General features: G+C 37.9%; 1 protein-coding gene across 14 annotated transcripts; it reads left to right on the plus strand.

Moving 5' to 3' along the window:
• On the plus strand, positions 827–22933 carry LOC110399516. Of its 14 annotated transcripts, none has more exons than XM_021398363.1 (14): positions 961–1094; positions 1488–1652; positions 1856–5155; positions 8205–8280; positions 8894–10505; positions 11180–11311; positions 12167–12290; positions 15391–15451; positions 15555–15601; positions 16067–16142; positions 17099–17200; positions 17844–18770; positions 19643–19750; positions 21007–22121. In XM_021398363.1, exons 6-14 carry the CDS (start codon positions 11240–11242, stop codon positions 21317–21319), a joined length of 1830 nt encoding a protein of 609 aa, XP_021254038.1. In that variant the 5' UTR covers positions 961–1094; positions 1488–1652; positions 1856–5155; positions 8205–8280; positions 8894–10505; positions 11180–11239; the 3' UTR covers positions 21320–22121. The 14 variants fall into 14 exon arrangements, with proteins under 14 accessions (XP_021254034.1, XP_021254035.1, XP_021254048.1 ...); XM_021398365.1 differs by having other exon boundaries at positions 8894–8931; positions 10322–11311; XM_021398367.1 differs by lacking the exon at positions 1488–1652 and having other exon boundaries at positions 956–1094; positions 1856–1932; positions 5067–5155; positions 8894–11311.

The raw sequence follows: 26917 nt of genomic DNA on the forward strand, positions 1-26917 counted from the left end.
TTTAGGGCTAAAAGTTTTACATTCCCTTCCTTGAAGATATAGGATTTTTTATGTTCACTTCCAGAACTAAATGGGACAGCACATCACTACCCAGAGCTGCAAGAACTCCTGACAACACCGCCGTGAAACCACGTTCACTATGTTATATGCGACAGCTGAAACACAAGAAGCCCTCACAATCCTCACTCACAAATCTGAAGAAAAACAAAATATAATCCAGATTTTCCTATTCTCAGATGTTTTGTACTCAAAGATAAAAACAGCACGTGTAGAAAATCTCTTGTGAAACCTAACAAGTGGGATTACCAGGCTTTTCCATTGCTGTACTGCAGCAAGCACACAAATCCTAAATGTATCCGAGAAACAACTGTTTCACACGACGCAGGAGCGATCTAGATAGAAGACGCAACCCCATTTTCTCAGAACACCGCCTCACTCCCAGCAGACACAGCCTTCTCCACACACTTCCTTCCTTCCTCGCTGTGCAGGTGCAACACCGCGGCTCCGCGGCAGCAGCTCAGCCCCGTTCCTGCAGCCGGGCACGCGGGATGAAAGGGGCGGGCGAGGACGCCTCTCAGACCCGGTTCTCCCTCAGGGCTCCCTCCAAGCCCCCACAGCTCCACTCTCCACAGCCACAAAACGTTTGGCTAAGGAAAATAAACGTATCTCCTTCCACCTACTCAGCAGAAAGCCTGCGGGCAACACGACACAACCGCTCCACAAAAAGCGGCACCACACACTAACTACCCGCCGTACGAAAGCCCACCCGCCGCAGCTCCCCACGCTTTCCACAACACGCATGCGCCTCAGGTTGCCCCCTGCGCCCACGGGCTCACCGCGCACGCGTAGACTAACGGCCGCGTCCCATTGGCCGGTTCGACATGCACGCTGAGCAAGGGCTTGTCTGAGCCTCCAGCCCGTAGCCGCGGCGCATGCGTGCTCGGCGCCTGCCGGCCCGGCCGCGAGGAGCAGGCGCAATGCCCCCTCCCGGCAAGCTGGCCGGCCGCCGCGCATGCGCAGTCGAGACCCTTTCGGGAACGTTCTGTGCCGCCTGTCTCGCTCCAGCCTTCCTCTGCAAGGGAAATCCTGTCAGGGTACGGGCCGCCCGCAGCCCCACTCCTCCCCGCCCCGGCGCCCGGGCCTTTCCCTGTTACCGCATCCTGCTGCAGCCCGCGCCTTGCTCCTCACGGCCCGGCCCCTCGCCGACAGCCCGGCCCCCTGCCGTCGGGCCGCGACCTCCCCTTTGCCCCCTTGTCTTTTTTTTAATTTCTCCTCTCAGCTCGGCAGCTTTCCGCCGAGCCGGCCCAGCCTCAGGCGTCCTCTGTGGAGCGGCGGCCATGGGCCCTCCGCCGCAGAGGGAGCTCCGTGCCCCGCTGGGGTCGGCAGCTGCCGGTGGTGCCCAGGCCGCCGCGGGGTCGGCCCCGCCGAGGTTAGCACGGGGCAGGTGGTCCTCCCGCTCGCTGAGGTGCCGGCCTCGCCTCTTGCAGATGCTCAGAGCTTCTAGTTGAGACGAGTTCTGGCTGTGGGAGCACGAGGGCTGAGCGGACTGCTGTAGGTCTGCCAGGAAGATCTTCACCCCTGCAGCGCTGCTGCGAGAGTTAGAAACCTGCTGCCTCTCCTCTCTGGTTCTTTTGGTCTCCTGGAGAGGAGAGGTGAGTTGTTGTCTTTCCCTCTTGTACAGTAGTAGCGGAGAACATAGGGTAGCTTGCAAGCAGTGGAACTTTTTCAGGATGGCTTCCAGCCGCGGCTGACTGCTTCATTTATTTTACTTTGAGTCAGCCCTGTGAAAATGCCCATTGATGGAGAAAGAGATAGGCACCGTGTTAACTGCGCGGTTCTCTCTCCTTTGCTGCAGTGCGCACTTTCACCGCTGTCTCCTGCTCTGCCTGCTCCTGCTTTCAGCATGGTAAAGAAGAACACTATCCCCGAGGGGTAAGTATCCCTCACACTAAGCGAGAGGCAGGAGCGGGCACAGCCCTGCCCTTAGAGAAGGGGCACTCACTGCCCCGGGCACTTTCTTGCCACAAGCATCTTCACCACGCACTGCCATGTAAGGTAGGTATTTTCTCCAAGACAGGAACACAGCCCTTCATCCCCCAGGTGAGTATGATGCTCCAGCCTGTCTGTGAACATTCTCCTTCATCAGCCAAATGCAGTCCCTTCTTCCTAACTTCCTCACCCCCAGATGCATACTTACTTGGGGAAATGAGAGAGTAGTCCATCCTTCTGACTGCTCAGAGTAAGAAAAGAGCGGATAAGATGAGAGCCGGTGGTTGCATGCACGTGATCAAGGAACACGCAGGTCCAGACACACGTTATCCTCTGTCTTTTTCTTTTGGTTTTTGTTTTTGCGATAGGATGACAAAAATGTTCTATCAGTGAAAATAAAAAAAGACAAAACAATGCACTTTTCTACTTGCTTTCTCATGGCTCGAGTGGGAATGCATATGGGCACCACAGAATACTCTCATTTAAAACAAATGTGGTTCTACTGTTCAGCTCTGTTCAAAAAAAAAAAAAAAAAAGGAAGTCCAAGTTTAGAAGCTTAACCTGTGTTTTTTACTGCTGATATCAGAACAGACTTCTTGGTAGGAGGGTATGCTGAGATATAAAGGCATGTTGTAATGGGACAATAACTTGAAATTAGTATGATATTTTGGGAAAGGTGAACATTATCCTGGGAGCTTTACTGAGAACATTCTTAGGAGGAGCAATGGCATACAAAAAGTGTGTTTTCTTGCAAAACATGCTGGCCTAAAAGCAATGAATAGAAACAAACAATAAGCAAACTTTTAAAAGTAGCTTCTAGAAACTTGGGATTTTTTTTTAATAGCAGAGAAATTCAGGGATTAAAATAGAATAAAATTTAAGAAAATAGTATGTAAGCATTTATTTGTTTGAAAGTTTCTGTGAAAATTTAGTTAACTTGAACACAAAAAGTTGTGCTGAAAGTGGGTTAGGCTTGCAAAGAATAATAGAGGAAGCCTTTAAGAATAACTCCTGCTTGTTTTCTTCATACTTAGGAATTATTCCTAAAATGTTGTGAATGCATCAGGTACTCATTTTTCCCTTCTTTTTCCCATGACATTTGAGCTTGAGGTGCTTTTAGGTTACATGCATTTCTTCTGTAAATATGGAAGAAGCAATGGACTGTGCTTCTGGCTTCTCTGATTAGAAACTAACACCTGTCTATCTTTCAAGGAGAGGAACATCTGCTGTAGAGTAATTGCTTGTAAAGCTAGTGTTACTTTCTAACAAAGCTCATGATAACTAAAGTGCTTTCAGCTTTTCCAGATGCTTACTTTTTAATACTACTATCAAATCAGGCAAGACATCCACAGTATGAGGATTTTGGTAGTATAAGAGTTAAAGGACTTGTTGGACTGTCAGTGTCATGCAGCACTGTATTGATGTCATCCTTGTGCTACCGCAGTACATTGTAGTTCTTCACTGTAAATTAGATGAGTAGACCAGGAAAAAATAGCAATGAGCACTGGAAATTAAATGAAGGAAATGTCATTTTAATCTAGGTGCTGCTGCACGAGCCATTTACTTGCCCCAGAAGTAGCTGCTGGAAGAAGTAAGATTGTTGTACACTGTAGCACAGAGACCAGTCCAGGCAATATTTTACTATGGAAATAAAATCTCAATCATATCACAGTATTTTAATAACACTAAATATAACAGTAACTTCTTTTGTTTTGTAACGATAGTGCATGAGAAGCCTGGTAGTAGATAAGCAACAGAAAGCCTACATACCAGCTTTTTTTTAGGTTGACTTTGTTACTGCCTCCATTTTTTATAGAGTTCTTAACAGTTTTAATCCAGATTCATTTATGCTAATTAAAGCAGTATGATAAATCTGAAGTTTCAGTTAGGCTTTAGCTAAAGATAGTACAAATAAGAAATAGTGGATTTTTAAAAATTGGTCAGCCAATTACTGTCACCTTTTACAATGCTATGTCTGCAGCATAACTAAAGTTGCCTGTATATAAGGGTTGTGTTACAGCACTGAGTAACCTTGCTGGAATCAGAACTCTGAGTGTACTCAGCACCTGAAGAAGTATTAATGGCAATGTTGCCCCTGGATCTGCATTACAAGTCTTAGACCTTGTTCTTCTTGTTCTTGCATACCTGTCACTTCCCCCTAGCCCAGAATGCTTGGTGTTAATGCTTTTTGCACAGCCTTTGCTCGGGGGGGGGGGGGGTGGAATTAGCCTGGAAGTAACAACTTTCCTTATTCCTTCATAGCAAAAATCATTTCTCCCTTTTCCCAGTGAAGTCTTGGAGCAAAACTAAGGTGTGCAGTATCCACTGCAGCCTCAAGCCTATAAAACAGTGCTGTAGAGGTGATTTTGTAACAAAATGAGATTTCATATAAGAGAGGGATTCAAGCATCCTGCTCCGCTGCACTTTCCACCAGGATCTGAAATGGTATTGTCCAGTGGTGGTTGCGTACTATGGTGTTTTAGTAGAGAGTCAGCCAGTAGAATGTGTTCAAGCTAGATAACGAGCTTTCACAAAGTGCTGCGATGGTTTTACAGAGTTACGCATGTGGTGCATCAGCATCCCAAATCCTCCCGTGAGTATAATTTCCTAAATTCAGGTTCTGTTTTGAAAAGCATCTGCAGAAATGCAACCTTATTATATGTTTCCCTTAGAGTCTAAAAAAATAATAATCCAAGGAGTGGAGTATTTTTATTATAAAGACAAAATTGAATGATTTCTACCTATGTGTTGTGAGCATACTTCTAATAGGCTGCATGAGGTTTGTTTTAAGAAAGCAAATCCATCTGTTACTGCACATCTGAAATTTTTAGGCAAAAAAACAAGACAGTAAAACAGTGCTTTTCATTTAAACAAAAAAGGATAAGCTTAATAACAAGACATAAAAACCAGACATAAAGCCACTGAGACATTAGCTAACTACAGTCTATAGTAGCAATAATAATTTTACTTATTTGACTGGAAGTCATGAAGGAGTTACAGAAATTTCAGAGTGAGGGGGGAATTATGTTTAATTAGGGTTTAATACTTCTCATCTGAGATGTGATTCTCTAATTTAGAATGGCTGGCAAAATTCTGCCTGTGTTCTGAGACTGTCGATGGAAGTTGGGAAGTGATGAAGACAAAACATGATAGGGAAGTAGGAAAGGTAAAGAATTAAGCAATTCATTAATTTTTGTTTCGTTACCTTTCAGATCTTGCTCTGCATGTATTCCATGGATTGTTTACCTATTTGAAAACTTACAGAAATAAAGCCATAATTAAAAATGTGTTGTGTGTGTGCAATATGTCACTTTCTATTTGAGTGCTATTCTCTCTTAAGTACTTCTCTGTTAAAACAAATAAATCTTGGGGTTGCAGTTTTGGATAGTCTAGAGACCAGAAAAAGATGAATCACCATGTTGGGTTGATAAAAGCCTCTTGGCTGTTTTGATGCAAACTTAAAGAAGAGTTTGATTTGCGGTTCTTTTACACACGTGAGGTTCTGAAGGGTGTTTGGCCTGGCTGCTTGTTTTATGAAAAGACCAGATATAGCACAGATTATAAGATGATAGCTTGCCTTAGAGTATGATGACTTACTGCTTGCATTTTGACAGCCGTTGTGTTTCATACAGAAGTTCTCCATTTCTTCCTGATATGTCTATCTTTATTTGATTATTGTTTGGGTTATTAATCTGCAGTGTTTCACTGAATTTACAATTCCGTCTCAGACTCATATCACAGTGCCTTTCTAGTGTGACTGTTCTATGCCCAGAGCTGTTCCTTCTGTGATGTAAATGCCTAAATGTTTCTGTGCTTAGAATCACACATTGTGTCTGTCTCAGTGAGTTACCACTGGGTCTTTGAGGAGAGTCTTCCTACTATCTTCTCAGCTACTTCATGGCCAGCTCAGTGTTTTTCACTCAGACCTTTTAATCAGGAATGATGATGGCGCAGAGTCTTGTAAATAGGATTTTTGAGAAGTTTTTTTTTATCATTTCTTGCTGATTTCTAGTTGCTTGGAATTTACATTAATCATGGTAGATTTCCACTTATACAGTTTTCTAAGGGGAAGCTGGTTAAAGACAACTTGAGTTTCTAACTTATGGCATCCAGCTGTCTCCCTGCGTGAGCTGATCGGTCTTTTGTGGTTGGGATACCTTACTTCTGCCTTCCTTCAAAATATTTCAACACGTATGTGCAAGTATGGCCTTTGGCTGCTTGGTGGATGAAATCCCACTGTTGTAAAGTATGTTGTATGTTTTATTAGTATTGGTACTAGTTTCTCTATTCCCAGAAGCAGCCCCTTTTCTGATTCTGTCTGCAAGTTTGAGAGCAAAAATTTCTAATGTAATTTCCAGAGTTAATAAAAATAGCCAGAGGCTGGAGTTGGTGTTAAACTTGATTTTCTCATTAATTTTAAGAGTAGTTCAGATCAAATGTACATTTAATAATGGCTCACATCATTTAGCATCTTTTTAAGATGATCACAGAATCACAGTGGTTAATGATGTGAATGAGATAAAATTAAACTATGCACAGGGTTGATTAAACTTTTCTTTGGTACAATTTATTTAATATTTTTAACTGACCATGTCTTGCAGTCTGTATACATATGCTGTGGGTGTTGTTAGGTTCGGTAGTATTTTCTGTACTTATACTGTTTGCGATCTTAATCGATTCATATTCAATTTACCTGTCTTAAACTAGGAGACACGTTGCATGGAATGTGTCCTCTAGTCATGGAGCATATTCTTGAAACAATACTGGCATCTCTGAAATGTGCTATGTGAAGAGTTTCTTCAGTACAGTGTAAAATTAGTGAATGCCATTTCTTCGTGGTTTTGGAATTACTAATATTTTGATTGTTGTAACATAAATCCTTATGCTACTGAAGTGATTTTTGCTTAATTTTTGTGTTATGGAATATTCTTTGTATTTTTGAGAGTACTAAGAGAAAGAGCAGTGAAAAATGTTGCCCCAAAAAAGAAGCATACTACGAAACGAACACATTTGCAAAATCTAAGGGCTTTGTACATTTTAATGAAAGTAAACTTAGCATTTCATTGTCATCTAAATAATTTAAGTGAGGCTGTAACAACTTTCTAAGAGTGTGTGATTCAGCCAAGTTGAAAAATGGATTCAGCCATTGAAAAAATTTCTGGCACCTGTAATGTAGAAGTGGTTTGGTTTTTTTTTCACCTGTTGAACCTTGTTCTTCTGCCTTACTTTATATTGGTGCTATTTGTCTATGAATGCTTCCTAACATTCCGAGGGAACAGAGTTTTCTGGAAGCTGAAAAAGAAAAGGAGGAAAAAGGCTGTTTTCGAATGTACTGTCAATACCTTGAAACCACTTTGTGGAATAACTGCAGATTTGGGGCCATAATTATATTGTATGATAGCAGCAGTCATGCACATTATCAGTAAAAAGTATTTTCTTTATGATAATGCTTTATGGAGAATAAATATTCATTTTATTGACTCCTGATTTAGACTTGCAAAGAATAGGAGTATCTTTGCGTAAGTTGTGTGGTGTGCTAAATAAGCTTCCACCCCGATCAGACCTATGGTAACACTGCTGATATTCTTCCAGCATCTTTTAGGCAGCTCCCTGGTTCATTTATCCCAGAGGAATGCTAAGCTAGTAATTGTGTTCAAATATGTAATATCATAACAAAACAAATTTTTATGACTTCTAAAAAGTCTTAGTTTCTTGATGAGACAGATTAGTAATGGATGATGATTTGTTAGCTGATTTTACGTACGTACAAGGATTTAATTGGCCATCTTTTTCAAACTTCTGTGCGTATCCCTTGCAACTGCTTGCTTATGTGATGAAGAAATGTAGGAACTATTGGATTCTGCTTTTTGGGAATGTAAATCTTAATGCCTTACGCTAGTAGCTGCATGGCCCATCGTAGGCAGAAAAAGGTAACTGTTGTGTCTTTATGCTTGAAGAAGTTTTAAATAGCTATTACATTAAATCTGTGCTAAATATGACACCAGGGTTGCCTGATATTTGTAAGACACTTCATATGGTTTGAAGTAACTGTTCTTACAATTTTAAAGAAAAGGGCTTTTTATGTGCTTTGTTTTTACCAAAGTTTTAATCTGAAGAGGACATATGTTTATTTTAGAAGTTTTACTTAGAGCTACCTGTGTCTTTTGTTGACTTCTGTTGTTTAAAAATATTTTAAAATATTTATTTCATTACAGATGGAGGAGTTTGACACCAGTTGGGCAGCCTATACCAGGAACTAGATTTATTGCATTCAAAGTACCTTTAAAAGGGGTATGTATGAACAGTATCTACACATTGTCTTTACTAAATACAGTACAAAACTAATGAAAAATAGTGTTAATATTTGTGCAAACTTCAGGAAAGATTTATGAAAAAATATTTTGTGTTCTTTAAATAATCAATCCAGTCATCTACCAATGGTTTTATTTACATAATGGTCTATATTTTTTCCCTCTTTTGATGTATGTATTTGGTGTTAGTCTTTTTATCTTCTATGTATCATACAATCTCTAACCAATCAGTAAAATCATTTGATGGCTAATTTAGTGGCCTAAATTCATCATCTTATTTAACGTCCTTTCATGACTGTTAAAGTCTGATTATTACCATGGGAGGTGTTTGTGATATGAATAACAGTCCAGGCAATATAAGCCAAAATACCATTTTTCAGAGATGAAGCACTTATTAAAATACACCTACCACTGCACTACTTTTAAAATCAGAGATTTAGATTACTGGTAAGCTTCAATGATATGGAGAAACACAGTATTCATGGATTTATTCTATAAATGTGTTAGTAACTTCATTAGATTCTTAATAACATGGAATAGTGTCTTAATCCATTAAATACTCTAAGCCAGATCTCTGAATTTTTTTGTGACAGAACAAAATGTGGAGACTTCAGTTCTTTGGTGGATTGAGGTACACGGTTGCAAATTTGCCCTTCTGTATAAATTCACTGTATAAATTCATTGTATAAATTAATTTGTGCAAGTTCTCACTTCAGATACACAGGAAAGAAAAGTTTCTAAGCTCTTTTAATGTTCAATGGCTAGACATAACCATAGCAATTAAAAGTAAGTATTCTGTCTACACTACTGTCTACCGATTGCACTCTAGTATTTATATAGTAAAAAAAAAAATTATTATTCTGGCATATTAGTGCATATTACATATTCAGTCACCATTCAGTTCACTTCTGTTAGCAAAGACTGAAGTGGAATGCTCACAGGGTTTACTTCCTCAGCTGCTTTCCCAGCTTAGGTATGATGGATTGATTGCTTTGACACCAAAGATCTTAGTTGGTCATACTTACTCTTCATGATCTTGAAGGATGGTATAGTGGCCATGTGCCTTTCTACCAAAGACTGCCAGAGGATAGATCTACTTATTAGTGGAAATCAGATTCAGTAGATTTGTAATTAGCTTCTCCACTGTTGGGATGGGAGAGTTTGTTTGTGTCATCAGCTCCTGTAATTCCACTTGATCCAGCACCAATTTTTCACATAGACACACTGCTCTGGGCAGAATTTGTGCACTCCATGTATTTCTAGTTTCCCATCACTCTAGATTTCAGAGGAAGGTACTCTGTTGCTAATTTTACCCTTCCCCGTAGTTCTCTGATAGCCTGGAAGGAGCTCCACTAGAGATCATAAAAAAGGCCGGTGTACTCAGACAACTCCTGCTGAGTTTTTCAGAGAATCTTATATAGTTCTTCATAACACGTTTAACTGTTCACACAGTGAAGCAATATGTTTACAGATGTCTTATTTTTGTAAGATGTATTTCCATTTGATGTTAAGTGTGAGTTCACATAGTAAAAGAAAAAAATATTTAAAGTTCTGTCACAGGCTTCTGCAGGTTAGTAGTTGTCACCTCAAAGTTTGTAAATTCAGTTTCAAATTTTATTAAAAATTACTTCTGAGTAGTTGAGAGATAATTGACTAGTCTTCGTTTTGTTTGGATGTAGACAATCTGCTGTTTTTCAGTAGTACACCAATATTTGAAATATTCAGGAGTGAATACTTCTGTGCACTTTCTACCCTACTTTTTCAGTGCAAGCTTTCTAATCATATACCAGCTTTGATAGATAGGAATGTCCTGCTGTTCATTCTTTAGATAGAATTCCTCTCTCTGTTTCCAGACTCAACTAAAAGTGCTTGCTAGCATCTTAGGTTAGAATCTGTACAGTCAAAAGATGGAATAGTTAGTTACCCTATAGCATCTGTGGTTCTGAGAGGTGTGTGGTCTGTGGATGCCTTCCTTTCCATTAGTTCTGAGTCCAGTCTACTTGAATTTCTTATTAACAAAGGAACTGAGAGGTGGTTGAGGCTACTGCATCTGTTTTGCCGCTGTCTTTATTGGTGGCGACAGAGCCTGTGTCAAAAGGCTCTCACAGTGGACAGCGCACTATTCAAAGAAAATCCAGTTTTGTGCACGAGGCATTTTCATACCTAGAGTGGAGAACACATTTCAAAAACCACAGCTACAATAGGGTGAGTAAACAATTTTCCCACTGTGTCTGTCAAATGAAATGACTTATTCATTATCCACCAACATGCATCTGTCTTAGCCACTGTATTTTAGTCTTATTTAACATATCCTAGCGCTAGATGACATGCAAGTACTTTCTGCCAAGAGTTGAACGAGGGATAAAAATGCCTGCATAACATTTGTGGGGAGAGAGTTAAAACGTTGAGACTAAGTGAACCCTGGCATCACAACTTCTGACGTTTTATGTGAAGTACACTGTTAATGCTGTGCTATTGTGCGGGACAAAAGAGGTTTGGGGGAAGGGATTGCAGTGTTTTGTGTTTCCTTGTTTAGTTAGTTACTTAATCTGTACGTATATAAAATTATTATATATATGCTGCATTTTGTAGGGTTTTTGTCTATCAAATTAGTGCTTTTTTGAATAACATTTGTTAATGTTGTTTAAGTGGAAGTTCCTCCACATATTCTTGCCTCATCACTGGAACAGGAACACATTTTTACTTTGTTTTTATTTGGTTCCTTTGTTTTTTATCTGTATAAAACATGGATATGCTTTTGATACTGTAAGCATTCCATTTTGAAAGCCGCTCTTTTCCTGTTTAAATAAGCTGACTATAACAAATGTCATGTTATTAAAGCTTAAAAAGCAAATGATCCTTTTCCATTGTTACTGTAGGCAATTAACCAGAGGCTTACCCCAACCCAGAAATTTACACCAAAAGACTTAATTGCTGCAATGAAAGCCCTAAATGTGGAGCTCGGATTAATTATTGATTTAACGTATACCACGCGATACTATGAAGTTAAGGTAATGTAAGAGTACTAACAAATTTTATAATAGTTACTGCTATAATTGTTTTAAAGTATTTATGCATTTATTTGCCTTGAATTGGAATAGACAAGTTGAGCCATCTAGACTTTGTCTCTCTAATAGAAACAAAATGCTTTATGACAGGAAGAAACTCCTCCTACCTGCTACTTGCATTGGTGGCTTATTTGTGCTATGGTAGCTCAGAATAATAGGTAAGGACTTCACTGCTAGGCACTGTAGAAAAGATATTGGAGACTTGTGGCCTGTGCCCTGAACACGTTCTCATTTATGCCTAAACGTGATTTTCTTTAGTGGTTTCTTTCAGTGGAATCCACTGAAAAAAAGAATGCATTTTAAAATTGCTTCCTTCATTTCAGATTTGTTGCTAGTTGACCAGTTGAAAGAATTTTGATTGCCTCCTATTGAAAAGGAGAATAAATAGCAGTGTTATAACTGAATGCTGATCTTCAAATATACACTGGCTTGACACACTAAGGGGGCAGATGTGTGACGATGATTGTGGTTCAGCAGGGTAGATATTGCTAATAATTGTCAAATGTGTTAGAACGGAGTTACAAGAACCTACTCTTTTTAATTCATGTGCTGTCTTATTATTAGGGATAAATAAGTGTTGTACAGAAGCTCTTCTCTCAGATAAGGTTTTTACAACAGAAATGTAAATATTGGTTTCTGAGAGTGTGTCTCTTTGTAGAGTCATGTCAAGATTGTTTTCAGTTTCTGTGCAGCGCTGGAAGTACCGTTTTGCAGCGCTGTTATTTTAGATACTGCTTAAGGGTTTTCATTGATGCAAGAATTCAATAATTTTTACCGTGTTTTTCTTCTTGTTGCTAGGATTTACCTAAAAGTGTGCAGTATAAGAAGCTTTATACTGTCGGACTTGAAGTTCCTGATAATGCTACTATCCTACAGTTCAAAAAATGGGTCAGAAAATTCTTATGGGAAAATGCAAGAAATGGTAAATATCAGCATCTTATGCTATAGAAGATTTAAAAAAAAAATATTTTGGTGCTAGCTGCATTACAGTAGATCCTTTAAGACATCTGGGATCTCAGACTTTCCACAGCACTTTCCAATTTATTATTATAAGATACATTGTTTACCACGACATATCTCTTGTATTTAAAACATACCTTTCTCAAAAGGTATGTTGAATGCTCTTCTTAATAGTATTGTACTTGTATCTGTCATGTGACAAAGCATCTCCAAGTGAGGAAAATCTTGCTTTTGAATTTCTGGTAACATACAGATCCACTGCTGAGACATAGACTTTTTTTTTGCTATAATTGCAAGTATTTTTGTCCTCCTTGATGCCAGTGTAGTTAGGCTTCTGTATTATAGTTATCTAATTTTGCTGGGGAAGTCTTCTCTATCTAGTGCTTGTTGAATACCCCCATCTGAACTCTACCTTTTAAGTTCCCACTTCACAAGGTTAAGATCAGTTGCCTCCATCTAGCTGACGTAGAATACTCAATAGAAACAAAGCTTCCATCAGTCTGGCTCAGACTGCTCCCCGTAAATTCAGTGTCACAGCTGCTGTTCCTTTATGGATGTTGAAAATAGTACAGGGTTTCTCTGACGGCACCGGGCACTAATATGCAACCTAATCAAGCCCATTTAGTCACACACAGCAATTTTCTGAATTATTGCCATCATGTCCTAGTAGTTCTTAATCATTTTGCAGATGCAGTGTCAGTATTTCCACAGTGTGGATCTGTTGCTGGTTTTTGTGTTTTTGCATTAGTACAGTTGTCCCTGGAATGGTACAAGGTCAAATGTATTTGGGGAAATGAGTTTGAAAGTATTTTCATAGAATCATAGAATTAGCTAGGTTGGAAAAGACCTACAAGATCACCTAGTCCAACCATCCACCTACCACCAACAACCCCACTAAACCATGTCTCTCAACGCTATATCTAAACGTTTCTTGAACATCTCTAGGGATGGTGACTCCACCACCTCCCTGGGCAGCCCGTTCCAGCGCCTGACCACTCTTTCAGAAAAGTAGTATTTCCTGATGTCCAGCCTAAATCTCCCCTGGCACAACTTGAGGCCATTCCCCCTCGTCCTGTCACCAGTTACAAGAGAGAAGAGGCTGACCCCCAGCTCACTACAACCTCCCTTCAGGTAGTTATAGAGAGCGATAAGGTCTCCCCTGAGCCTCCTCTTCTCCAGACTGAACAATCCCAGCTCCCTCAGTCGCTCCTCATAAGGCCTGTGCTCCAGACCCCTCACCAGCTCCAGCCTGTTTGTTTGCTCCAGCCTGTTTGTTTGTAGCCTTTAACTTCTCACTTTTTTGCCGTGGATCTCTTAAGCAGATTTTAACTGTTCATCTATCTGTTATTTTAACTGTTCATCTATCTGTTATTGAGGAACAATACCTTCAGGCTTTTTTCATGCGAATTGCTGTGATTACTTTGGCATTTTCTGTGAGAAAGTAGAGTTTAACTTCCTGCCTGCATACAGTTTTTTGCTGCAGAATGTAATGGGGTTTTGGTGTGGATGGTCAGCTCTGTTGAGTGAAAATGCTCTGACCTAAGTCTCAGGTATAAGAGCCTAAACTGGAAATGGTGGGAAAAATAAAAGATACAAGAAGAAGCATTTGTCCTTATTCAGGAAGCTAGTGTGCAAGTTCTTTCTTGGCTCTATTTTGGCTTAGGGAAATTATTTGGATATCATTAGTTTTGGTCTGTTTTTTTTATCCAGTGATATTTAATGTGACAAAGAATATTCTGTGTTTAAGTTTAATTATTTCTTATTCTTAGAATCAAGAGAATGAATTTCTCATTTGTTACTGGATGAATACCCACTGTTCCATCCAGTGAGACTGTTTTTGGCATAGTTTATGTAAATTCAGAGGTGTGAGGACCTTCAAATTCCATGTTAACTTACTCATTGTAACATGCCCTCTGTTTCAGATTCCCCTGATAACCAATCAAGATTCGTCTAAAATGATTTTTAATAGGTTTGTTCTTTTACTGGCTGGAAGGTTAGGACACCAACCCAGAATAAACTTGCATGATAATGTGACTGTCCTATTCTATGGCAAACAGTGACAGTGAATCTCATTCAAAAATTTATCAAAGTCCATTTCAAAGACCTTCTGTCAGTGCTTTGTCCCTGCCTGAACTTTTTGCTTCTGACGTTTAAAGTTTGCCTTCTAAAATCTAGACATAAACTCTCAACCAGTTAATATTCTTATGCCAGGTTTTGCCCTTAAGTATTATTTATTCTCACTAAATAGGCCCTATTTTTTGACAAACACAGTAGATATTTCTATGTATATTTTAATTTGTTGTTCTTTTTCTGTTGCATATTGGTGTATGAGATAGTCTAGATGAGGTTTTTATCAGTGCCTTGCATGACCACTTTGCTGTTTCCCTTATTGGAACTATCTCAGTTGAAACAGCCTAATACTAGTAAGTTATTCTTCTGTTAGCCTACAGCTGATTAGTATAATCTTTACTAAAAATATATGTTTTCTTTTGAGATTATTCATTCCTATTAGAGTGCTTCTCTATGTATGATCCTGAATACTTCATCTCTGTGATTCGTCTCAGTAATCATCTTAATTTTCAGTCCAGTTAAATCAATTCTTCTTGTAATGCATTTCATACTCCTAGATACTAAGGATATTATGCATTTTTCTCCTTTTTCTAAGTTTTAAAATAATTTGTACATTAACTTATTTAATGTTACATTTGCTAGTTGGTCAAGGTTGCTTTCAAAACCGTATTTTATTCTTACCTATTACTGCTGTTCTGGCTGGAGGCTGGCAGCTTTCACTGATATCATTCCTTTTTCGTATGTTCTGCAGAGTTAATCTCAGTCTTCACAGGTTTGGAAGTAGTGAGTTAACTGCTGCTAGAGATCTGGCATGTGGAAGATTAAGTCTGGCTGTGTTTGTTATTTTATGAGCATGACAGTATCATTTTGTAAACAACAATAATGATTTATCATTGCTTTACAAAAAAGTACAGCACTTTTTTTGTCTTGTGCTAATTTCAAGTAATTTCACTTTCTCAACTATTAAAGCCTGTGTTTATCTTTTTTGATAGAGAAACTCATTGGTGTCCACTGTACTAATGGAATTAATAGAACTGGCTACCTTATATGTAGGTAAGGGTTGAAATAAAAATAGAATCAATGCTCACAAAAAATAGTGGCTTTATATTAGTCTATAATCCCTTTGGGGCAGTAGTCTAATCAAATTTTTCTTCAGGTATCTTATAGACGTTGAAGGCTGGGATCCAGAGGCAGCAATCCAAGGTATTTTATACACTTTGAACTCAGACAAATGTTGAGTTGTAATTCACAATTAACTATAATTGTATTCACAAATGCTACAGTTCTGCTGTAGTACGTTGTTCTGCTGTTGCACGTTGTTACCTCATGTGCTAGTCTCCGTAGATGATTTTCTGCTGATTTTCTTTCAAATAAGGTTTGAGCATTAGCAAACTGAAAGACAAGAGGTTTCAGCTGCTTAAATTTTTTTTTGGCTTTTGCTTTGAAGAATTTTCAGTCATAGGTTGCTACGGCTGCTAGTTGCAGTTATTAAAAAAAAAAAAATGCTTCAACAATCACAGCTTGCCAGAGGGTATAATACTGCAGCAGCATTTGTGTTAATACTATTTTTTTTTTAGTATCTTGTGGTGAACTGAAAGCTGCTTTCTCACATTTTTGTGACTCAGTTTAAGCACATGACATTAGACTCATACCTCTTTTTTTCTTTAGCTTTTGGTGATGCTAGAGGTCATTGCATGGATGGTCTTGTATATCTCACAGATCTCAGAACACAGCCGATGAGAAGGTAAGCAAAAGCTTTTAGTTGCACGCTTAAGATTTTCCAGTATGTATTTTTAAAAGTTCACTTACATTCGTAAGCCAAAATTAAGTTCCTCTTAAACATGCAGTAAACAACTGCATAAATTCTGCAAGACTTCTGATTTGAATAACGTAAAGTACCTTTGTTTGTATTTTGAGTTTATATGGCTTCCGTGTATACTACTGAGCATCGATACAGTTGTATCGTACTATCCCGACTATATTGACTCTGTATTCTGTTATTGTAAATTGAAAGGAGCTACTGCAAAGATTTCATTATGAGCTCTGTGCTTTGCCTGCTGTTGCTGGTATGGTGGAACCAGATATTAAAAAAAAAAACAAAAAAACCAAACAGCCCTAGTGGAGAAAGAAAGGTGGAAGATTGTTCTCAAATCTCCTGCTTTTAGCAGTTATATTCCTGATGCATATGGAATCTTTTGTCTTGATCATATTCACGCTCCAGGGTACCTAAGAATAGTTAACATTTACATCTCACTAAGTTATTTGTACCAATTACATCTTGTAGCATTACGCTGATTTTAAAATAATATCTGACTGTTTTTGGTCTTTTTAGTTTAAGTGCCCTTTGTTCTTGTTTTACTGCCTTAATTGCTTTAGAGACTGAGTAGTTCCATGAAGTTAGTTCTGTGCTGGATTTTTCTAAGAGGTATGGTACTTGTCCCACACATTTTTGATGTTGTTCCAAATGTATGAAGTTTAGGCTTTCTCTGCAGCCCTTCCTCAACTAGATTTACAAGATTAAAATTTGCTATAGAAATCTTGAATGTCTGTAAATTTAACTATTAAAAAACTATACTAACTATATTAAAAAAAATCAGTAATTCTCAACTGAAGAATCTTTGTGATTTTTTTTCCTCTCTCAGTAGTATGTTTCAAAAAAAAAAAAAGGAAGCTTACAAGAGATATTTTTATTCTTCATAGTAACCTTGGAATGGATGTATGGGATTCAGATGAAGATATCATTCCCCCACCAAATGCAACAGAAGGACCCGTGGAGCAATTCCCAAATGAAGATTTTCAGGGGTAAGAAGTTGAAACATGGAATGAAAAGCCAAAAACCCCATTGGGCACAAGATTATTATTCCTTACTGTGTACTGTTTTAATAGTAGCAATCTATTACAATGTTACAAGAGGGTCAGCTTATTTTAACAATTAGATGTGGTGTTTTGAAACACTGGAAGCACTGAAATACTCTAATGTAAAAGAGATTTTATTAATGTAGCCCACTCACGCAAAGTATATTTACAGAATTAGAAAAAGTAATGAGAAGATAAAGGGAAGACAGGGAATGTGTGCTATTAGGAATTGGTGAGTAGTTAGTTCACTTGGGAAAATTTTAGAGTTATACTTTGCCTGCTGTTCTTTATTATTCTACAGTAGTCTGCAGTTTATTTTTAATTAATTTCGTATCACTGGTTTTGCCTGTTGAACAAGCTGTATAGAATTATAGCTGAATGTTTGTCATAGCTTCTAATATGACATTGTTTGAAAATTTTATAATTTTATTTACAGTTTAAGTTCTTAGTAGCTTTGATACCTATGTATTTTACTTGCAGTGTGTTTCATTTCAATTCTTGGATTTAAAAAAAAAAAAGCTTATTTTCATTAATTACTTGTAGTACTTACAAGTTCAGATGTTCTATTTAAGAAAAAAATTCTTTGCAGGTCTGGGAAAAGATTAAGAGTTTATGATGACAACTCTCATAATAATTTGCAAGGACAAACACAATTGAGAGATTTTGATTTCATTAATAAGGGACCTGGACGAAGACGAAGACCATTTCATGACCATCAGACTCAGGATGATTTAAGAGCACCAATGCAGATGAGAAACTGGGACTACAATAGAGGACCAGGACGGAGGCAAAGACCATTTCCTGATCACCAGTTTTACGATGATTACCAAGAAGACATACAGCTGAAAGACCTAGACTTCAGTAACAAGGGACCTGGACAACAGCTGAGACCTTTTTATGGACGCCAGTTTCGTGATGATTTACAGACAGAGAGACAATCAAGGAACTTTGAATTTAACAGAGGCCGTGGGCAACGGCAGAGATCTTTTCCTGACTGTCCATCCCACAGCGATTCACAGGAAGATATGAAGTCAAAGGATTTTGATTTTGGTAGCAGGGGCCGTGGCCAGAGGCAAAGGCTGTTCCACAAGCACCCATCTCATGATCAATTTCAGACTCCAGTGCAGCTGAAAGAGTTAGATTGTGTCAACAAAGGTCCTGGCCAAAGACTGAGATCCTTCCATGACTATCAGTCACATGATGACTTACAGCCCCAACTTCAACTGGGAGATTTTCAATTTGTTAATAGAGGCCATGGGCAGAGATTGAGACCTTTCCATGATCACCAACCTCACAATGACTTACAAACAGAGATGCAGCAAAAAGATTATGATAATAAAGGTTCTGGGCAAAGACGCAGACCTTTTCCTGACCATCAGCCTTATGATGACTTACAGGAACAGCCTCAGTTAAAAGATTTTGATTATGTTAATAAAGGGCAAGGACAAAAAAGGTCAAGACCTTTCCATGATCATCCTGTTCAAGATGACCTGCCACATGAATGGTGTTCAGACAGGTACAATTGAAAGTACTACAGATTGAAGTAACTTTGATACTTTTCAAAAGCCTACAGTAGTTTGTATTCCTCTTAATATATGATTATTTTGATTATCCTTTAATTGTAAGACCAGAATTAGCAGCTCTTTTAAATTAAATTTCCAACTAACTCTTTTTTTAATACGTTTATTTGAAACAGTCATCTATTTAAAATCACACATGAATGATCAGCTTATTAACAGTTAACTTTTTATTTTGAACTATGGATGTATCTGACTTAAGTTGCAGTGTTGTAACTTTGAAAGCATATTACCTAAACTAAAAGATTGTGTTTCTTTAAATTAAAGCTCATGCTTCGTGTTTTTTAGATTCAGCTTGAAACAAAAGTTTATTAAATTTAAATGCCAATCCTCAAGACAGAAGACGTGAATTTTTATTTATATTCTTATCCAAACTGAGATAAACAGTAATGTTACAAGGAAGTTTGACTTTCTCTTATTTCATGAATTAATCATTTGCTAGAAACCCTTTGCTTCTGAACTTGCATCATATTCTCCCAAAAGCATATATAACTTATTAGTAAATTGGATTCAGTTGTTAAGTTTCTTGCAAATATTTTTGAAAATATTTATTTGATTTTTCAGAACATAGTTCAGATATTTGCTGGGCTAGTAAAGCTTGATTTAATCTTTTTCATTGTACAGGTGAAACAGGACACTGTATCGTCACCATGAAGCATACAATTTAGACATGTTTAATTAAGAAATTTCTAATAAAATTTTACTTGAAATGTTGTTATTAAATTATTTGAAGTAATTTTAATTGATACTTTTCAAAAGCGTACAGTAGTTTGTACTCCTCTTAACATATGATTATTTTGATTATCTTCAGAAGTCAATCTTTTTCTTCCCATGAAAACGTATCAGAACCTCAGTTCTCATCTCCTTCACTTCACAGAGATTATGGATCTGATAATGATGACTTTAACAGAAGCTATAGGTAAATACCAGGTTTTATGTGTTGCTTTCTGACTTATATTTATGCTGTTACTCTTCCAGTATCCAACAAAAAAAATACAAATTAACTGTGGTGTAAAGATTGATGTTAATTTTTTTGCTTAAATGCAGTTTAAACAATTGAATCTAAACACTGAGCAAATAATGTGACTAAATTGTAGTCCATCTATATCAGGCTTTATATAGATTATAGTAGTTGTGAAATAGTTTGAGAGTTCCTGACTTAAGTGGTTAGCATGACAAGGAGAGCTTAAACTAACTTATTATAAAATAATAAAGCAACAAAAAACTTTTTTTTAACAAAAAACTATGTTCAAAATTTAAAAAAAAATCGTATGTTCAGTAAGCAAAAAAGTGAAGCTACTGGTACTATATTTAACTCTTAGCTGGTGTCTAACAACAAGTTAATGAGAAAGTATGAAGAAGAGTGAGGCAGACTCTTCATGGTGTGCAGGGATAGGATAAGGGGCAACAGGCTCTTGTTAGGCAATCGAAAATTCTGCAGCCTATATGGAAAAAGGCTATTTCTTTGAGGATACAGAAATGGGTTGCCTAGAACAGCTGTGGAATCTCCATCCTTTCAAATACCTTGAGCTCAGCTGGACATGGCCTCTGTGCAACTTCATATGATAAGAATGACTTGGAGCAAGGGGCTGTGCTAGACACTACTAGAGATCCCTTCCAATAATATTCATCTATGGTTTAGTGAAGGCAAAGATTTAAAATTAGAAAGATTGTTCTCAATTAGCTTTATACACCATTTATTTTACAAAGGACATACTGTACTTGAGAGTAAAGAGAATCCGTAACAAAAAGTAAATCTGTATGATACTTTGCAGATTCTTCTGTTGCAGAAGAATGGAAAAACATTTTGCAGTATAAATACAAAGTATAATGTTGCTTGAGACTATGTAACAGACAGCTACCATTAAGTATTCTTCACAAAAATGAAAATGTGGGTTCAGGGACAAAAATGGACCCTAAATAAAAAAACCTTCAGTAAATAGGCAATTTTAAGTAGAAACAGCAGTTGAAACACAAAGCATTTTCGTTTACCTACTAAAAAGAGAGGAAAATTTATTCACTAGAATTGAAAAATAAATGTTTATAATATCTAGTAGAGAAGATTTTAATTTGGGAAGATAAAAAAACAAAAGTAGAGATCTGAATCTTGTTCTTTTAAGGCTAGACAATTTTAATTTCTAATGGTTTCACTGTTCATGTTTACTCTTCCTACAGTAATCGAGCATGTTGTCCAGAAGACAATAGGAGAGTGCATCCTTTGGATGAATTTAACAGGGGAAAAAACAGATTTGCACCGTATTCTTCACGTACAATGCATCCATCCTCATCTGTACACCAGGAAGATAGTTCATTAGACTATGAAATAGAAACTTTTGAAGGTGAAACTACTAGAGAAATGGAACAAAGCAAAAGATTACCAGTTGTAACAGTTGATTACAATTACGGTCTGCCATTAGATTATGGACCTGAAGAGGAAGAGAGAACACCTTATGATTTACCTCCAAGAGACCATTACAACTGGAACTGAGTAAAAAAAAAAAAAAAAAAAAGGCACTGTTTCCTTAGCTTAAGCTTGCATCAATCAGCTTTACTTTGTACGTGGACCAGGGTTTTTTGTTTGGTTGGTTTTGGTTTTGCTTTTTTACATGTTAGGAAAATGCAAACTCCAGTAGTAGAGAACTGATCTCTACTATAAGATCAGTTTCTACTTCTATATTTATTAGGGTGTATTTGTTAAGTGTAGTTGGAGACAAGGTCTCAGTATACATGGGATGAAAGCAGTCATTCCTCTTAGCCAAATTGAAGCCATGTACTCTAAACTATACAACTTTCTGAGTGATTGTAATTGTCTTTTATTTTACATTTATTTAAAATGTATGTAACAGTAGGATGCAAAAGTCAAAATACTGCACCATCAGGTAGACTACCATTAAGGTTATAGAAAAAAATACTATCAAATGAATGAAACAAATTTATGTCAAGTTTGTCTTTTAATAATAGCAGCTTGTTACTATTGCTGACAGTTACTGCTAACGATGTCTGCGACACTGCAGTTTAATTCCAGTTTTTCTGTACCATCAACTGAACTGACCTAGGTGTGCGCATTTTTTTCCCAGACTGCTAAGAATTTGGAGGTAACTGGAGTTTTAATAGTGCAAATGTCAAACTTGTTTTTCAGCAACCTGAATATTCTATGCTGACTGTGTTGTTTTTTCCTAATCCCCTTGTATTATAAATGCTTCAGAATAGCCCAGTGCAGGTGAATTTCACAGTTTTCTTAGTAACGCATCCAAACGAGGCAGCTCATGTATTAAAAGTGCCTGTCTCAACTGGCCAAGATTGCCTCTACCTATGTCCTTACAATTCCATGTTTGTCAGTCAAATATGTCTCATTCTCCACTTCTGTTTTCTACTGGCTTCCTTTTGTAGCACAGCAAAGTCATCAAAATGGAAGAGTAACTTCTTCAGGTAAGTTGATTACAGAGTGGTGTATTGCAACTGTCTCTTCTGAATCGCCACTTTACCTGGGCCTCAGGATAGCAGCATAACAAAAAGTAACAAAACTGATGCCAGCAGATGTATAGCAGCAGCTCAAGTCATACAGTTAAGAAACTGCCTTAAAGCAACATAGCTGTAAAGCAGAGCAAGAGGGTATAAGTATACACAAGAAAACTGCAAAAAGAGAGTGTTCGTGGCAAGAACTCCATAGGCCTGTTTTGCCTTTTAACTAGCAGCATGAAACACAGATTTCTGAATTCATGGGCCTATGACTCTACTACGTAAGGAGTACATTTAGGAACTTTGAAACATCTGGCAACTCCTGTTGATTTTTAACGCATGCAAAAAATTCTAAAAATCAAAGGATTCTGTGGATATAAATTCAAAGTGCAAATATTTTATTGCCTGTGCAACTGGTAGAGCAACTTGGGCTTTGGTCATGATACAAAGTAAATGTGCTCTTATTTTTAAAGCAGCTGGCTAATAGTATTTCCCATTAAATCTAGCTTTGTGAGTCTCATTCATATGCTGTCCGGAATGAAGCTGTCTAAATGTCATGCGGCTTTGGAACTGAGTACTAATTGCTAAGAAAAAGGAACATTTCTTCCTTCACTTATTCTTTTAAAATGTACAGTAAAATGAATGTCTTTGTCCGTGCTTCTTTATTTAGGGGAAAGGAAGATCTGAAACTTGGGCTACCATATTGCCAGATTCTTAAAATAATAACACTGACAAAAACAAATCTTCATGGTGCTCTCCATGAGAGAACTAAGATTTATGGCCTGGTGTTAAAAGTATTTATTCTCTTCTTAGACAGTGTATGCAGTATTCATAAAGTGAATAAAGAGCAAATATTTGCTCTTTATGTTTTTGGATTTGAAGCACACCTTTAGGATTGAAGTGACCTTACAGTCAGTCTTACCTTACTTCATACTGGGGGTGCTGAATGGCTGAAGAGCTGGTGCACTGCAAAGTTTCATGCAGTGAGAAATGTGGCAGCTCCATCAGGAATTAGGATGGATGATAGTCTTTAATAGTCCTTGGTCAGTTCCTGCAGCTCTGCTTGAGAGTTTCCATTTGGGAATGGTCTCTGAAATGCGTCTTAAATGCTGAAGTATGCTAGGAATTGTTAAGGGAGAGTGTCAATGGCATAGACTAAAACCTTCCAAGAGTTTGTTACCATGGAAGATTATCTTCCATTGCCGGGGAACATACTGTGATTAGCAGACATCCTCAGGAATGGAGGATGGCTCTTGGTGTTGTAACCACTGCAGCTAATTGCGAGCAATCCAAACACAGCACCACAGCAAGTTACATCAAAAGCGCACGTTCTGTGTGCACAGGGCTGCAATGCAGAAAGCCTCCCAGATCACCACGTAGCAGAAGGTAGTAGCCAGTGATCTACCACTGGCCACCTTCAGTCAAAAGTTAGTGGCTTGGCAGGATGCTCTGATGCTCTGATATATGAAAACAATGCCGTGGGTACTCCTGATCTTGGAAATTTTTGAGTAAATGTATCTGAAGTGGCTCCACAAGGAGCCAGCTCCATGCCACACACACTGCTTCCATAGCACCTCTCAGCTGGGCCCAGGCTGCCTAAAACAGCTAGAAATGCAACAATAGCATTGATAAAGATTATCTGTTAAAATAAACAGTGAATATTAAGTTTGATGGAGTGGACTTCTTCAGATTAGGAGCCATTGGTGCAAGAGGTGTAAAAAGTTAACCAGTAAGGATATTCTTCTCCAGTACAATAATGCATGTTCCTATTTAGGATTTACAACACCTTTTTGGTTGTATTATGTAGCAAGTAAAATTGTTTATAAGCTCATCTTTTTTTTTTCTCTATAGTTTGTATAAGGAGTTAGTACTTTAGTGTCTAAAATGATTTGGTTATAAATACTGCAAGAATCTATGTTTCTGTAGTTCTACTATGATACTTCTTACTCCGGTCATTTTCCATTGACATAAATAATGAGAACTTGTATGCTCCTGCCAACTCTTAAAACTACGGGATGTTTTGTAGAAGACAACGTGCAGGATCCTGAGCAACTTCCCTCTGAAGTCAGGGAGCATCTTGTAAGTAGGTATAATTTCAGTATTGATGTAAAGACATACTGGGCATTTTTGCATCCCTGGTGTAGTACTTAACAATTCTGCCCATCACTCGCAGCGCAGTGGAAGTTTACTGTAGCTCAGACAGGACTCTGATAAGGCAGGCTAATGATAACGAACAGATGATGTTGGTGCCACACAAATTTGCAAATGATTGTTGCCAATAAGTTACCCAAATATGAATTGTCAGCCTATGGTGGATCCCCCAGGTGAGTGGAAACTGAAATTTATACTGAATAATCATGTTCACATTGACAAATATAATGGAATCAATGACTGCCACAGTGCCCTTTCAAGACCAGCCATAAAGATTGCGATGGATTTAAGACACATCCCCTATCACAACCTTTGAAAGTTGGCATGTTAGGAGGATAAAGTGCTCCAGAGCCCAGTACTATAGGTACAGTCAGAGTGCAACTCCCGCAGTCTGACAAAATAAATTCTACTTTCATAACTATGTTGGATTTCTCTTGTCAAGCAAAATTAATAGACGTGATGTTTCCACAAATGGCTTTGTGATGACTATATGGAAATAGCCAAAGGTGGTTTTATAAATATTTTTTTAGAACTTTGGACAAGGCTTTCCCTCCCTATTGTTCCTAACAGAATTTGGCAGAGCTAAACCCACATAATATATTACAAACTGTTACTGAAAATTATCTCACGTTCCACAGCTGAGTCATTACTGCATATTAGTATCTGTAGTATTCAATTACTATCTGATCCACATGGTGGAAAACAGAATTAAATAGAAAGCTTTTTGTTCTTTTTAGCTGAATATTGTATTTCAATGGCACTTACTAAAAAAATAAATTTCCTCCTCTTATATCTTTCATAGTTCTACAAAAATATCATAAAATCTTGTTGACCTCATTTATGGATTTTCCCAGTGAACCTAGAAATACCTGCTGTAATATGGCATAGCAATAAAAAGAAGGACTTTGATGGACAGTGTTGTTTTCCCATGGCATCAAGTGTGAAATTTTGAAGAAAACCACAAGTTGTAAGAGTTTTAATATATATAACTATTAAACTCTGACTTCACATAAAAATTCCTTTTCTGTTACTGCCCTGAATATTTAATTGGCAGCCTGATTTTCATCAGGCAACGAAGCACACAGGTGAATACAAAAATAAATTGCTTTCATGCTGTTACCAACTACTGGTATGTACGATTCCTCTCCAGGCTGACTCATATTTGCTTCAGTTGTCAGTGGAGCATACCTTCCTATTTCCAGTGGCTAGCAAGCACCAAACCCACAGATCCTTTTCTTCTGCTCCAGTCACCAGAGAAGCAGGTGAGGAAGTAACCTGGTTGTAGGCCACAATATTGCCCTTTTTCTTGAGGTGAGAAGGCAATGGGGAGGGCGAGGGGAGGACAGAAAATAATTAAAAAGAGAAAAACAAAAGGAGTGAAAAGGAAAATGTCAGGAGGTGTAGAATTAACAGCGTGAGAGAAGAAATGTGCAAAAGATGTACGTGTAAAAAGCTGGTGAAAGACTACCGGGTATAAAAAGTAGATGCAGACTAGAGAAGGATTTCCTAGTAACCTCTCACCTGGGTCTTCCAGCAGTGTGAGCACTGTGCCTGCGTAAGCTGTCAAAAACATACAGCAGCATTTAGGCCTCTAATCCTTCAACAAAGTCACGTGGGAGATTAAAACTAATTAAGGCTTTCCTTTAAGCTTTAAATATAATCTGGGTGTAGTATAATAGCCTGAAGATGCACCCTCCAGCATCCACTGAGATTTTCAGGCAATCAAATATGAAACTACGCCACAGATCTGTTTCACACCTTGAAAACAATCCCATCATTTGAGGAAGTTGAGAATCCAGTCCAACTCACATATTACAAGTGCATAGCTGACTTACTGCACGCTCCCAGGACGGTATCAAAACGCACCATAAAGTTACTGTAATTGTGCCCATCACATAAAACTTGCAGTTATCAATTAGTGTAACATAGAAATTTGAAGCAACAGCTTCACCAAGGACAGGAAGCAAGCCAGCGCACTCACACTTGGAAGCAGGAGTTATTTTCTTCCTTTGTAAGCAATGTTCAAGCCTGAATGTTCCACAAAGGAAGATGAAAGAGCCCCCAAGATAAATATACTTAAAAGCTGACACAGATGACAATGACTTTCATGCAGTTCTTCAAAACAACCTCTTTTAACATAAATACAGAGATTTTTTCACTTTGAAAGTTATACTGCCAAACAAAAGCCGATAAAGCAAAATTAACTCCTTAAGGAGAAGATAAGAGACTACAAGCTAATGTCTCAAGTGGAGTGTTTCTACATCATGTTGAGCTATTTAATAGCAGCGGTGAGTTCTGATTTTCAATAGTTACACACCATGAATCTTTAATAGGCCTAAAATATATTCTGAGAGGAAGCATTTACAAATTAAAAGAAAAGCATTGTTTTCTGTCATTCAATACAATAAAGGATGTATTCACCCAACTTGTTTTTAAATCTAATTTAAGCTCAGTAATTGTAGCAGAACTTGTGACA

This window comes from Numida meleagris, chromosome 5 (assembly GCF_002078875.1).
Source record: "Numida meleagris isolate 19003 breed g44 Domestic line chromosome 5, NumMel1.0, whole genome shotgun sequence".
NCBI lineage: Eukaryota > Metazoa > Chordata > Aves > Galliformes > Numididae > Numida > Numida meleagris.

Bases quoted from the DNA above. Each gene is read 5' to 3' on its own strand.
- LOC110399516 (XM_021398359.1), top strand. From the start codon at position 933: ATGCGTGCTCGGCGCCTGCCGGCCCGGCCGCGAGGAGCAGGCGCAATG. The intron at 1,095-1,855 runs GTACGGGCCGCC...CCTTTGCTGCAG, and splicing joins GCAAGGGAAATCCTGTCAGG to TGCGCACTTTCACCGCTGTC. The intron at 1,933-8,204 runs GTAAGTATCCCT...ATTTCATTACAG, and splicing joins AAGAACACTATCCCCGAGGG to ATGGAGGAGTTTGACACCAG.